Source organism: Dysidea avara, chromosome 6, assembly GCF_963678975.1.
Source record: "Dysidea avara chromosome 6, odDysAvar1.4, whole genome shotgun sequence".
Classification (NCBI taxonomy): Eukaryota; Metazoa; Porifera; class Demospongiae; order Dictyoceratida; family Dysideidae; genus Dysidea; species Dysidea avara.
The window spans coordinates 19,459,263-19,474,127 of NC_089277.1; the positions used below are offsets into that span (position 1 = coordinate 19,459,263).

Genomic DNA, 14,865 nt, shown 5'->3' on the forward strand with positions numbered 1-14,865 from the left:
TGTTTAAATAATGAATAACATTTAAGAAACCAAATATGTCATGCCTGTCTCATTGAGTGGTATGAAAAAAATATATATACTTACAGTTGTAAGGATTTCATTACCTGTAGCTGACTACTAAAGAACAATACAGAGCAACTGATTTTAAGTACTACAATTGTTTCTGATATAGATAACAATTATTTTGAAGTTCTCTAATAAAGCAGTCGGCTAGGTTTGGATTTAATTTTTTACAGTAAACAGTGAAGATAAATTGAAGAGTTTGCCTTGAAGACAATTATTATGTGCACTGTATGATTTCTAATGAATTCCCTTAAAGAAAATTGCCATATGAATATAATTTGCACTTGTAGGAATTTCATTGGTTAGATAGGCAACTGATCAACAACTAAAGACATTTGTATACATCAATCATCTCTCAGTATAGCTATCTCTGTTAACCCTATGGCAGAAATATTTTCAAACACTCTAGTAAAGCAGTCTGTCATTTTTTTTGTATTAAATTGTTCCATATAATTATAATAAAGCAAATTATGGTATTGTAATCTTAAAAAGCACAGAAATTATGTACGTGCAACATATTTTTGTATACCTGTATTTTACGCTAAAATATTAGAACCTTAGCTAAAACAGCCTGTGCATGCAAAATTTGTGCTTAGCCATTCTAACGGATTAGGTGAAGGTATATAATATCTAAACCCTCATTGTTAGCTACATTCATGAGCTGACTAACAAATTGTTATGATCATGAAAGTAGGCCAGATAAAATTAATAAGGGGTGCAATTTAAATAATCCATTCTTTTTCCCCTCCCACACACAAAAGAGGTCTTACTCTGGATGTGCCCTTCTTTTTGTGTGGGGGCGGAGAACTGGGCACGAGATCTTAATCACGTGCGTTATGGACAGGTCACAATCTTATTACAGATACAGTGCTGATAGTTAAGACCGAGGCGAGGACCGAGGATAAGACCTCAGCTGGTACACGTCCTGCATAGCCACCTAGAGTCGTCGTGAGTTGCCGCTGATTAATCGCTAACCTAGTAAGTACGTACTGTATGGTAGCTAATTATTTGCAAAGTGTGTTGAACTCAGTGGAAAACGGGCAGTACTTCTTAATCTATGATCTCTCGTTCTATCTAGTAGGCCGGGTTCTCTAGTCACCTTCGGGTACCCACTGTACTTGTTAATCGTCTTGCCGTGATTATAGCTGATAGGTGTCGGATAACAGACTGGTTACTAACTATTATAGTTCTTCATATTAATTTTTTTATTCCCGGGGTGCCAGCACCCCTTTCCACCACCCCAGCACTAGATGGTAAAATGCTGGACAAAGTAAGGCTGTAATCATAAGGGATCGATGGGATGGAAGCACTAGATATTGCACCATAGATATTAGAGAAAAGGGATAGGCAACCGAGCGCGCGCCGTGTATATCTACCATTGATTGTGGTTGAAGCACTCCTCGGTATTGATTAAATCCATGCGGACAGGATGGCAGTTTGTGGTTTAGTCGGCTTACAGTTGATTTCAACCACCTTGTGGTATTTTAGTTGATATACAAGACTTTTAATGCTTCTGGCTTCTGTTGTTTAATCGTCTTGGGTGGTTTTCATCGCCATTTACGATTTTGATCATCAATGGGTACCTCCGTGTTTTGTCTACCTGTTACGAAGAACAGAAGTCTAGTTCCACTGGGGAAATAGTGCCGAAGTCTTCGCAATACTTTGAAGTTTTGCACAGTACCACTGAAAGATGTTTCTCGTATAACAGCGCTTGTGTTGAAGTTGATAAATCATGGAGTAATATTTTAAAGAACCGAGATGAGACTGCCAAAGGGCATTAATCAAGCGGAATAATAAAATGAAGTACACCATGCAAAACTATGTTACTTTAGGGTTACTGTGGCATTGTTTGCCAGTCGAAAGTGAACTTACCATGAACACAACAGGTACACAAAAAATCGTGTCAACTGAGATTAAAATGATTGATGGCGGCAAAAACTCACAACAAGACTTACAATAGGAGTTTGCCTAGTACTTGTAAAACATAAAGAGATTGTCATGAAATACTCCACGCCCGTAGAAAGTAGTCCAGAGCAGAAGACACCATTTTGGCTTCATGAATGCACCAACGGCGGATTGTTTCAGGGCGCGCGCTAGTTTCTAATCCCTGTACTCTAATATCTATGATTGCACTGATGAGACCTTGCTCCTGGCCATACTATTATTGTACAAGCAGGCATGGACTTGAAGACAGTCAGTTCTTATCATATTCATGGCAGCATGCCGTAACTGGTCACACAGCTACCTACATATATATATACCTTACTGTGCAATAATATTAATTGTTGCATTCATTCCTGGGCCAGTAAGTTAGTCTCTTGCCCAGCCGAGCTCACAATAAATGCACAAACACCGTCTGGTAACAATACTCAAGTTTCTTGGGCCCAGAAGTGCGATCCAGCTGGCCAATCAGAATCAAGGAGTTGCATAATTGTTTGAAAAATGGCTAGGAATAAAGTAGAACTCAGAACAGGGCATTTACTAGATGCAATCTCTTCTTTTACCAGTATTATATAGTAGAGGGTAGCGTTTTATTTCTGGTGAAAAGTCAAGTCATGATTCTTCGGTCTTATAAGGTCAGATCAGAAAACACAACGTGGCACCCTCTAGGTCAAAAACTTCTAATGAACAGCTTTAAATTGTCTGCTTTTTTGTCTACTTTAAATGCTATTGTGCAACTCATCGATTTTGATTGGCCAGCCAATATTTTGGCTGGATCATACTTCTGTACCCAAGAAACTCAAGCATTGTCACCAGACAGTGTTTGTGCATTACCACAAGCCCGGCTGGGCATGAGACTATGTTGAAGTGTTCAGTACTACATCGATCCATAATACCACTATAAAAAATAAAAGAATCAGACACATTTGTGATACACAGCTTTCTGGTTTAGACCATTGAATAGAACATTCTCCAGTAGAGATTTCAGTAAATTTCTGCATGAGAGTATCATGTTATGGACTAAATAACAAAGCCCATTGTTCCCAGTGACTATTTCACATATTATCAAGTTTCAGTGACCAATAATAGCTACAGCTCCATTGATCTGTTGTTGTAGCTCAACAATAACTTTTAATCTTGCAGATAATTCAAAGTATGGGTTAAAGATGTGTGACAGAACTTGGGGAATTTTTAAAATAATTTTAGCTACTCTTTCCAATGAATCATTAACCGCGCATATCAAGTAGAACATCTAGAGCATTACTATGTTTTGTTTACTATTATAACAATCCAGTGTACCCTTGAGCTTTTTAACTTTATCTGCACATATGTTGGTTATTGCTTGTTGGCTGTAACAAGTACAGAGTTAAATTTAGAAAATAAGGGTATAGGATAGATAATGACAAGCATGACACCTGCCACTCATCAACAACGAACAAGAATACATAACAATATATGCGTATATATTGACAAGCATAATCACAGCATTATTTCACAGGTGATATTAAATCCAGAGGTGAAGCGATTCATTTAAGTAAATTACAAATACCACGAGACCTTTAAAGCATTTTTAATATCTTCCGTGCTCACTATTTATGGTGTAACTTTCTCAGCATTCCTTGAAATCCTTACCATAGTGGCAAAGCAAGTAAACAACTGTACCCTATAAGAAAATTTAATACCCGTTTTTAAATAAATACAACTAAGGTGTATTTTGTGACCTAATTTATAAAGCCACCTCATTGAGGCCTTAATTTTGGGTCACTATGAAGCTTCATGTTACTGTTAAAAAATCACATTCCTCATGCTGTTATTAATCTCTCTACTGCACGGTAGTGAAATATAGCTAGAGTGTACATTTAGGGCATGTTACATATTTTTTTGTGTTAAATAATGATTTTATCTCTCCATGTGTCCACTATCGAGACATGATGCACAACTGTTTTGTTTGTGATTCTCGTGAGCGAAACAGCTGCCACGCTGTCTCACGAGAAAAACAGTTGCCACGCCCCTTAATTAGTGGTTTTTAAAATCTCAAGCAAAATTGCGAGTGCGTCGTTGAGCTTAAGCAGTACAGTACCTTCATACCAAAATCCAGACAGCAGCTTTGGGGAATTCCGTATAGGTTGAAATCTTCAGTTCTGCAACAAAATTTGTTAACACTTCACCACAAGCAAGTTACAAAACTTTTAAAAGCAAAACGTAATACACAGTCCAAGATATTATTGTGTCAAGGCCATGCACAGAACTTTTGCAAGCAGTCTTTCTGTAGTTTAGCATCACTGCATGAAGAAGCTCAGGTGATGATTACAAATAACAATGTCACAAAGATTTTATTCATATGTGCTTGTGTGCTTATAATCAGTGTAATAAATTTTATATGCACTTATTTGAAATGCTGTCCATATAATCTTTAATCACTGTTTGCTCTAGATATACTGAAAATATTTTATTGCCCAACCTCTTCAAGTTAGGTGGTAGTTTTAACTATCCAAGGGTGTAATACTACACTATAAAGAGATTCAAGGGATAGTTTATGGGTCAGGTTGTTGTAGAATACTACATGTACTTGTTTGGTAATGTACAGAGTGATGATGATATAATGTCCTTCTTTAGTTTCACTGTTGTGTGTAGTTAACATTATTGTGTATCTTTAACATGTCATGTAGTGTTGTCTATGTTAAATTACTTCAACATGTGTTTTATTGTATCGTGGCTTTGATGATTACAGAAGCAACAAAGGTGAAAGCATTGAATATTATAATGTAGACTATGGTATGGCTCATTTACAGGTTTACTAAATCACTTAGTCACCTGACATGCTCACTTAGTTACCTACACATGTTTACTTAGTAGCCCGCCCACAAGTAATTTTGTACATGATAAATAATTATAACATGGAAGGTACACTGCAGTACTTGATAGTATGGTACTGTAGCTCTAGCCGTTACTTTGGTTACCAGTTGAATAATTATTTTGTGGGCGCTGTATCGACTTCAGGAAGAAACCGTTCTGTTGTTTTGCATTGCTCTTTCACCCCACACTCATGCTCTGGCTATAAAGGTATGTACTTTAAACCATAGTCTAAATAAGTTAGACACCACGACCAATGGGAACTAAGCAATTTAGTAACCCCTCAGGCCTTAGTAGTGCTCTCGCTGTGCTCAGAACACTACAGCCTCAAGCCATCAGAGTTACTAAATTGCTTAGTTCCCTTGGTCTTGGAATCTAACTATTATATAACACAAACTGTGCGGTACAAATACGTACCCATGTGCAGATTTCATAGTGCTCTAACACAAATTCATGAATGGCTCTGTAGTGATTCAGACTTTTAGTAGCTTCTCCTATATAATCTGATTTAAACTATCAACCTGTTTGTCTACATCAAGTCACATTGTTTATGTAAAGATTAACTGTGGATGGAGTACCATGGTGTGTGGCTCCATGGGAAATGTGTAGACTGCAAGTTGTCTGGGGCACTTGCAATTGGCCTGGGATCAACAGAGTTTGGATATAATCTGACCCACTGTATTAGCAGCTATGCAGCCACAAACATTTGAAAAACACTGCTTTATACATATTGTAGCTGGTCCTGACATTTGTTTGGTCAAAGTGGCATTTGGTCGATTAACACCAAAAATGATCAGAAATTATCTGATGTTTGGCTATACTATGATGCTGTAGTATTTTGGTATATACTTGTATCGGGACGACTATACATGAATATCAACTGATGTTGCCATTATTACCATCTTTCCAACTGAGATGACAAAGAGACTCAACAAGAGTATAGAGTTCTAGCCAGTGGGTAGGCTATAAATTATGGCTTGGAGCACAATTGAAAAATCTGACTATCTATTTACCTGTCTATATGTGGCTATTTATATATGTATCTGTCTGCTGCCGTATTTGCATACTGTTTGAGCCATCCTCAAAGCCATGTGCAGTATGTATGTCACTAATATAGCGCTATGTATATAATGTAACTTGTATGTCTTTGTATTGTCTTGGTGATAATCGGTTAAAGTGTGCACCTAGAAGACGTGGCCATGATTACAATTAAAGTTGCATTTATGGGTATGTTTGTGTGTAGGTAAAGGATGTGGTTATCGTCTGAATAATATTATAGCTATGAATTGCATGTTAGGTCAGGTCAGAACAAAAGAATACAAAACATGGGGAAAAACAGGTCTAGATGCATAATACAACAATGTTGGTAGCTGGCTTGTTGCTTTATGTGGTGTGTAACTTTCAGGGTATAGTAAGTCATTGGGTGTGCTGCAGTGAGAGTAGGGATGATATGTAGTAATGGAATTTATAAACTAAGTAACAGACCTCAATGCAAATCATTGTAGCATAAGCAACCAATTATCGTCATATAGATTACGGAGCACTGTAACTTCATAAGCAAATATCATACGGATGGACCAAAAATAAAGTTATAGGCTCCTCTTACTATAGTATGTTCACGTTGAGCTGAATCCTGAAAAACAACTAAAAATTAAAAGTGGATTTTTTCTCAACAGAGTTAACATTTCAGCCAACCAGATGATTATTGGTAACAGCAAAGGTGTCAACAACAGACACGTACGGTTTGGCTCCATTACAAGTTTGGGAAAGGGCTGTAATGGACACTGTACTTATATGGCTTCCCCATAGGAAATGTATTGTGAAAATTTTGATTGGCCGTAAATATTATGTCAAATATTTGAACAAAAAGATTTTGAAACAGTTTTAGCGGGTCAAGCAGTACTACAAATGAGCCAAATTTCAAGATCGTGTGTATTGCATCCATGAGTTATTAAATGTTTTTGAGGGTTCAGCTCAACATGAACATACTATACGTGTAGTTTTGTAGGCGCCTAGCATATTTTGTTTAGAAGCCAGGGACGTTTCATTGTAAAACGAGATTTACAGTGGTAACGTAATATCGTCACCGCAATTAGTATACTGTATCAATTATCGTCAGTTACCATGTTCTGATGCATTCTAAACCTTTCATCCATACTTTGAAAGCATTAGCACCAATTACCAGGTAAGTGCGATTTTTCAAGTGAAACTGTTACATATGTACATACACACTACATACATTTAAATGGGTACAATAGTTCCCTGAACTTAACTTAGCTATCATATCAGCTGCAATTTAATAATGTTAGTGTAGTACAGTGCTCATGAGTCCATTGCTTGCACACACACATAGCTAGGATTTGTTCCATATTTCGTTCATACATATCAAACATCACAACTTTTTCAGCAAACAGCAAATTGTTCTAGCAGCACTTGACGCACATCTAAACAAAGGCTGGATCTTTTATTGAATGAGAACAGTTCTTTGGTATTGCTGCTCAACTGCTTTAGCTCGTAACTGCTGGATTATGGTAATATAATCAAAAGAAGTAATCGACTGTCTGCTGGTAACTGCAGTGACTCTCTACTAGATTTTTCTTTGACAATTAAATTAATATGCATCCACCCACTGTGTTATCTATGTCATGCAGGTACTTCTACATCTTTTTCTTTGGCTGGTAGCTAACAAGCTTTTTTTCTTTTGAAGATCTCTCCATCCGAGAATTACAACCAGCTTTTGGCTCCTGTTATAACCAACTGTGGTTGTTTCCACTAAAATATTACTCTCCTCAGGTTGATTCAAGTATGGCCGGGGTCCAGGATTACTGCCATGCCTCACTACCCTTCCATCTTGCAGTGTCATTCTTGACGTGCCACACTAAATCCATTCCTACTACCCTCCACGACTTTATAGGTGGAATTAAATTGCTCTTCTGTCCGTATCCTTTGATTCTTGAAGGATTGGTGTCTTTCCGTTTGTTCAAACCGTCTAAACTTTCATCTCTTATCAGGTCGCTTCACAGTATCAGCCCACGTACTTCACCTATAGGGACAAAAAGGAGACATATTTGTAAAAAAAGAATGGAAAATAACCTAGATTTACCTTGCTTTGTCTAGGAAAGATATCCAAATTCCGAGATATTTACCGTAAGTGCAACTTATTCTTTAAAATTTTGTGACGATAATAGGGGACTGACGATAATTGGTTGCTTGCGCTACAGTAATAATATTATATAGGAGTGACATACAGCAGTATACTGTGTGTGTGTGTGTGTGTGTGTGTAGTGATTATTTAATGTGGAGAATTCAACTCAGTTCTGGAGAATGTACTGTGTTTGAAGTTTTTGAGAGCAGTATATAGTCTTTGAGTGTATCATTACCTAAGCAAAGAGTATATTAGTCTTTTGTTACAGCCAGTATTAGGAGTCACAGTCTTTGTTCCCCTTTTTGGCATCCTTATTTCTGCACTGCATGTCTATGATTTTCCTGTTTCATTGTGTAACAATGAGATGGAATTTGTCTTGTGCTTAAATACACAGCAGCAGTGACAGCAACTAAATAAGTAAAGACTAGTGTCAACTCTAATTAGTGATCACTGTGATGACACTACACAAAATGCAAAAAATAAAATATAAATCTTTCAGTATGCATCATCTGTGCATGTTTACTACTGTATTTGTTTTGGATTACACACACGCACACTGGCACTCATACACACACACACACACGCACACACACGCACGCACGCACACACACATGCACACACATGCACACATACATGCACACAAGCATGCATAAATTATTCAGAGCATTTGTGGATATTTGTGGATGTGCAATATTATTAATGATGGTATAAATAAAGTATTTAATGTAATAATGGTATTGATGTAATGTAATTAATGGTATTTGTGGATGTGCTTGTAGGTATTACTGATGGCTGCCGTTGCTTCTTCATTAAATTTAGCCGTTTATGTGGTAGGATTTAATGGTCAGTATTCCTCTAAGAATTACGTTGGTTGTGGAAAATCCTGTCTTTGTCAACAATTCATGTACAATGATTATTCAGAAGAGCCTTGTTCTACCTTGTTACAAGAAGAGTTTGATGGGTGTGTCATCAACCGACAACACACAATTTACTGGGGACAGAAAGAAGTGATGTACACCAGTGAAAAGGAAAAAGATCACATGGCCACCTTTGATGTCTTTGAGCACACTTTGTTGTATCAAGATGGTACAAGCGTACCTTATAGTGGTGAGAAATATGAGAAGCGGATCTTCACACCATTGAGGGCTTTCTTAAACAAATACTCTTTCAAATCTCGTGAAGAAATTCTATATCCTGAAGAATATGCAGCCAAAAAGTTTACATACACAAGACAATTACCAGTAGCCTATCTGTATGTTGTCGATGTTTCTCAATCGTGTCCTGTTTTTGCTGAACAACTACATGTGATGGAAACACTAATAAACCTTATCAAGAAGAGTCGACACCATTGTGTTATTCTGGCTAGCAAATTTGATTCTTATTGCCAGGAAAATGTGAAACAATTGGAGTATTGTGCTAGCAAGTTGAAGGTGGACGTCATCCAGAGCAGTTCCAAGTACAACACCAATGTTGATACAACATTTAAGTACTTGGCAGTAAAGTCTTTACAGTTGAAGAAGAAGCACATCACTGTCAATGTATTGTCACATGCTGAGAGTGCTGTTGAAAAACAAACTCAGAAAATCAGACGGTAAGTTATTTTTTGAATGGTTTTAATTTTAGTGGGTCTGCTGCTCAAACCAAGAATTCAAGTCTGTGCATATGCTGCAAGTATTTTAGTATGGTTACTTTGTATGACCCAATTGGTAGTTGGTAAAGGTAGACATGGTTGGGCACACATACGGACATTTTCAAAATACACTTTTACATTTATATAACAGTTAATTTTCATACATAACGTTCATTGTTTTGTAATGTAGTCTTCACTTCCAGACTATGACGTCATATTCTTATACTACTCATCCATTAATGAATACTTGTGCTGGGGATAGACTTCAGTTTCTGATGCCTATTTGTTAGGCAACTTTTTTCTTGTGGGTAATAATATCACAGTGGTGGTGGGTAGGCTCAATATAGAAATATATATGAAAGAAGAAAAGATGAGTGGCAGTCAGACTACTTTTCAGCTAAAAAAAGAAAAAATATTGAGATACTCTAATAGAACAGTCATCATGACTCTCATCCAGTGCTCTAACTATGTACATTGCTTCATGTAATTGCAGAATACAAATCTCAAAGAACTAAACTTTGCTTTCAGAATTTATTATATCATTGCAACTATAAAAATGAAATTAATTATACTGTATATGTATAGCACAAAATAATGTACCCTTGATTGTAACAAAAAATGAGAAAGATACTTTATATGAAAATAACCACCAGGTAACCATTTTAGAGCATTTACTTTCAAAAAATTTCCTGGGAGAGCATCACACCCCTAGCTTTACATGCAGCATGTAATATCAGATCACTAAAAGTGTGCATGACCCCCCATTAGTTCATGAATGGCCTGACCATTCAAAATCTCTGGGCTCCAGCCCTGAGTGGAATCTAGAGGTCCTATATGGTCTCTCTATAGACCCTCCTTCCACACAAATCACCTCTAAATTTAATGAAGAACACAGCTGGTGAGCTCTTCGAGGCTTTCCAGCTCACCAAACACCATTCCAACAAAGCCATAGCTATACAATGGTGCCAAACCTCACTCGGTACAGTTGAACATTTAATTACCCTAACAGAGTAAACTTTTATATGTGACCATCTCAGCAAAACCTGCCCAGTTTGAGCAAGCATACAGTGGAACCTCAATTATTCGAACTAATTGAAGGAAATGGTGTTCATATAATTGAATAGTATGTAAAATTAAACATCTATACATTTATATACAGAGCTTTGCTCAACTACTGTAATAAAGCATACACTTGTTGACAAAATGCTATAAATGAGCAGTTGATGTTGGTGTTCAGTTAGTAAGTGTTTGGATAATCAAGGTTCCACTGTACTTACACCAGATCTGTGAAAAGGGGTCTTACAGCCTTTCCAATTGCATGTACTTGGCAATCCATAGCTCGACTTGTGAGTATGGTACCAGCTTGAAATTTGGTCACTTTACACTCCTAACATGGCACTATTCCTGGATGGATGTAACAATAAGTTAAACACATGATGAGTTATGACTCATCAAACTTGGAAATTTGGATAGGCTATCAAACCCCTTTTCACAGATCCGGTCACATTTAATGTCTAGGAAATTACACATTCTACAAAGAAATGCATAAGTTTTACTCAAGCCATTACTCAGGGGAGCAAGTCTCAAAGCAATCAAATCTTGTTCATCTGTTCATGGAGAATTGGAATATCTTTATTTTGTTTTTGTGGGCCCAACAGTATGCATTTCACGTGCATTTGTCTGTGATGTTGTAGATGTAAACAAAATTACTGTCATCACTATGTCATACTTGTATGTGTAAATGACTATAGGACTAAAACTAGTGGTGGTGGTCAGGACTGTGATTCAAAACTGAGGAATACTTTTTATGGTGGTAGCACGAGCAGCTCCATAGCTTCTGTAGACAAAGAGCAGCAACCATTGGTGATGAAAAGAAGTCTCTCGTTTTCTGGCCAAGATACTGCACCAATACAACCACTTCCTCATTCTACAGGAACACTTCCCAAATTGCCAAAGAAAAGAACCACTTTTGTACCTGAAATTGGTCGAAGCATCTATATCTCAAGGCCAACATCTACCAGAGCCAGTAAGCCTCTACCCAAACTACCATTTGATAATGGGGACAGACAGCTGGGTCATAAAAACAAGGATAGAAAGCAATTTCAAAGAACTAATGAAGCATCACCAACCAGCACTGAAGATTATGTGGATACTGAACATGGTAAAGAAAGCTTGTATAAAAATATGCCAGATGAAGATTCAGATTCTTCAGATCCTTATGTAAAAATTGATTTCGGTTATCGTGATGAAGAGTCAGAAGAGTCTTCTCCATCATCATCTTTACCCAACAGTACCAGTACAGCAGTAAATGGAGCTACTGTGACTAACAATGCCTCAATTGATTTGTCTCATAATGTTTTAAATAAACCAGTGTCACCTACTGCTGATACTGATAAGCAAGAAGACTCAGCTGTCATACCATCTGATAGCACAGTTATGCTTCCTTCCCCTAAAGCAGCAGAAGAGGACTCAGGCATAAAGGAGGACAAAACTGAGGAGGATATTAATGGCATAGACTCAAAAGCAACTGACTACTCATCTTCTTCAGATGCTTATGTGATAGAAGAATCTCCGTTTCCTCCTCCAAGTGCCACCCCATTACTGAACACTCTCATTGACAAGAATGCTACCAGTAGTCAATTTCCATTGAATGCACAAACAACTAAATCCTCACCAAATCCGTATTTATATATGGAATTTTACATGGTGGATGGCAGTGCAAAGCACTCATCAACTTCTTCTCCAAATGCTTCTCCATCACTGACCACCTTCTCAGTTCCTGTTGACAGTAAAAAAAATGAACCACTCACCATGAGGCCAACATCTACCAGAGCCAGTATACCTCTACCCAAGCTACCATTCGAATCAGTTGATAATGAAGACAGACAGCTGGGTCATAAAAACAAGAATAGAAAGCATTTGCAAAGGAACAATGAAGCATCACCAACCAGCACTGAAGACTATGTGAAAACTGAACACAGTAAAGTGCCAGACAAAGATTCGGATTCTTCAGATGCTTATGAAAAAATAGATTTTGGTTATCGTGATGAAGAGTCAGAAGTGACTTCTCCATCATCATCTTTATCCAATGGTACCAGTACAGCAGTAAATGGAACTATTGTGACTAACAATGCCTCAATTGATTTGTCTCAAAATGTTTCAAATAAACCAGTGTCACCTACTGCTGATACTGATAAGCAAGAAGACTCAGCTGTCATACCATCTGATAGCACAGTTATGCTTCCTTCCCCTAAAGCAGCAGAAGAGGACTCAGGCATAAAGGAGGACAAAACTGAGGAGGATGTTAACGGCATGGACTCAAAAGTAACTGAATACTCCACTTCCTTAGTTCCTGTTGACAGTAAGAAAAATGAACCATTCACCATTTCTAGTGAGCATAATAGCGTGCAAAACTATGATCATATTATACCAAATGATGATGCCGTACCATCACAACCAACATATGATGACACTGTAGTGTCGAAATTTCAAAAAAGAAACAGTGCCAGTTACCTATCCAAATTGAACAGTCTATCACAATCCAAACTGTGTGCTAACAATAGTGTTACTGTATCCAGCCATGTGCCAGTTACAAAAAAGCCATTGCAACACCAAATGTCTAGTAGCTATGTTAAGATGTACAGGGTAGTACCATCCGTACCAGATGACAATGACCAACTGTCAGACACAGAACCTGAAGTGTACTCCTATGACTACATATACCACAAGGACTTGATGTTGAGGAAGAGTGGAAGAGATTGTAGTGGTACTCCCCCACGGAGCATCCAGAGATCTAACTATAATCCATCTTCAGCAGACTATGTGAATATAAGCACAAAACAAGACTATGTCAATTTTATGGTTATAGAGAATCATTCAATGGTTTGTCCACCTCGTGCTTGCTCCACTAAGAATGGCGCTGCTCAAGTAAAGCCGGTACCTAAGCAAAGAGTTAACTATCAACCTTTGTATCCAGCTAGGGACAACCCAAGACCCAGATGTTACCTGAATGGGCCATTAGCTAAACCTTCTTAATCATGTTGCTCTAATTCATTTATACCTGCAATTGTAGATATATGTATTTTATAAAATATAACCTCATTATTAATGTTCTACACAGTGAAGACTATTTGCAGTTCATGTTGGATGATTGCTTTGATGAATGACAGTGATGATGAACCCAAGCCAATGAAAAGAGCTTTTTCTTTTGGAAAATCTGCTCTCAACTCTTTAAGATGTATTTCAAAGTTAGTTAAGAAAAATTATCATTCCTTAGATGTCCCACTGGTCGCTGATGCACCTAGGCACTCTTAGTATTAGCATTAATTTCAGGGGAAAAGCACAGCCTGTGAATCCTGCTCAATTACATACATACAAATCAATCATCAGAAATATAATGATAATCTGTCCAATGTTTATCTAAGAGATTCTTGAACGAAGTTAGTGAATCAACATTAACAATGTAATCAGGTAAACTATTCCAGTCATTAATCACCCTGTTAGAAAATGTGTAAGTCCTTGCAAACTTGTTAAAACTCTCCTTATATAATTTGAAATTGCGACCTCTTGTAGGTGTGTAATAAGTAGTTGGGGAGAAGAAAAATGAAGCATCAACATTAAGTAGACCATATAATATCTGATACACTAAAATCATGTCTCCTCGCTTCCTTCTATAGTACAAGGATGGTACTCTAGGTCCAAATCTTTTGGTTCCATCCATCAACACTCACAGAAGTCATCAACACCAAATCACACAACAGTCCAACATACAAATAGTGACTATACTAATGTTCCAAGGAAAATGAAAACTGGGAAGTCTCACAGTAGTCCTTACATTAACTGGGCTATTACTAGTAACACTGCAGCCTCACAATAGGTTATATTACATACACAATGATATGTGATAATTGATACTTTAAGTTTTAACCCTTTCATGTAGCTGAAATTGTATGTCTGTATACTACAGTTATTCAGTAAATGATATTATTGCTAAAATGTGGAGCTTTAATTATTTGTATATTTATTTTAGTTCTCAATGTTGTATATTTATTTGTATATTTATTTTAGTTCTCAATGTTGTATATTTATTTGTATATTTATTTTAGTTCTCAATGTTGTATATTTATTTGTATATTTATTTTAGTTCTCAATGGTTTACAAATTAATCTCTGAGCACAATAGTTTAGAACTGTATACATAAAAGGGGAAAATGTGTTATATTAATTGACAGTAC

General features: G+C 37.0%; 1 protein-coding gene across 2 annotated transcripts; it reads left to right on the top strand.

Annotated features, from left to right (window-relative positions):
* The first annotated feature begins 900 nt into the window (after window positions 1-900).
* On the top strand, window positions 901-13,747 carry LOC136257890 (uncharacterized). 2 transcript variants are annotated; one of them, XM_066051212.1, is made up of 3 exons: window positions 901-1,045; window positions 8,782-9,593; window positions 11,384-13,747. In XM_066051212.1, the coding sequence occupies exons 2-3, from the start codon at window positions 8,791-8,793 to the stop codon at window positions 13,665-13,667; spliced, it is 3,087 nt and encodes a 1,028-aa protein (XP_065907284.1). In that variant the 5' UTR covers window positions 901-1,045; window positions 8,782-8,790; the 3' UTR covers window positions 13,668-13,747. The 2 variants fall into 2 exon arrangements, with proteins under 2 accessions (XP_065907284.1, XP_065907283.1); XM_066051211.1 differs by having other exon boundaries at window positions 901-1,041.
* The last annotated feature ends 1,118 nt before the right edge of the window (window positions 13,748-14,865 follow it).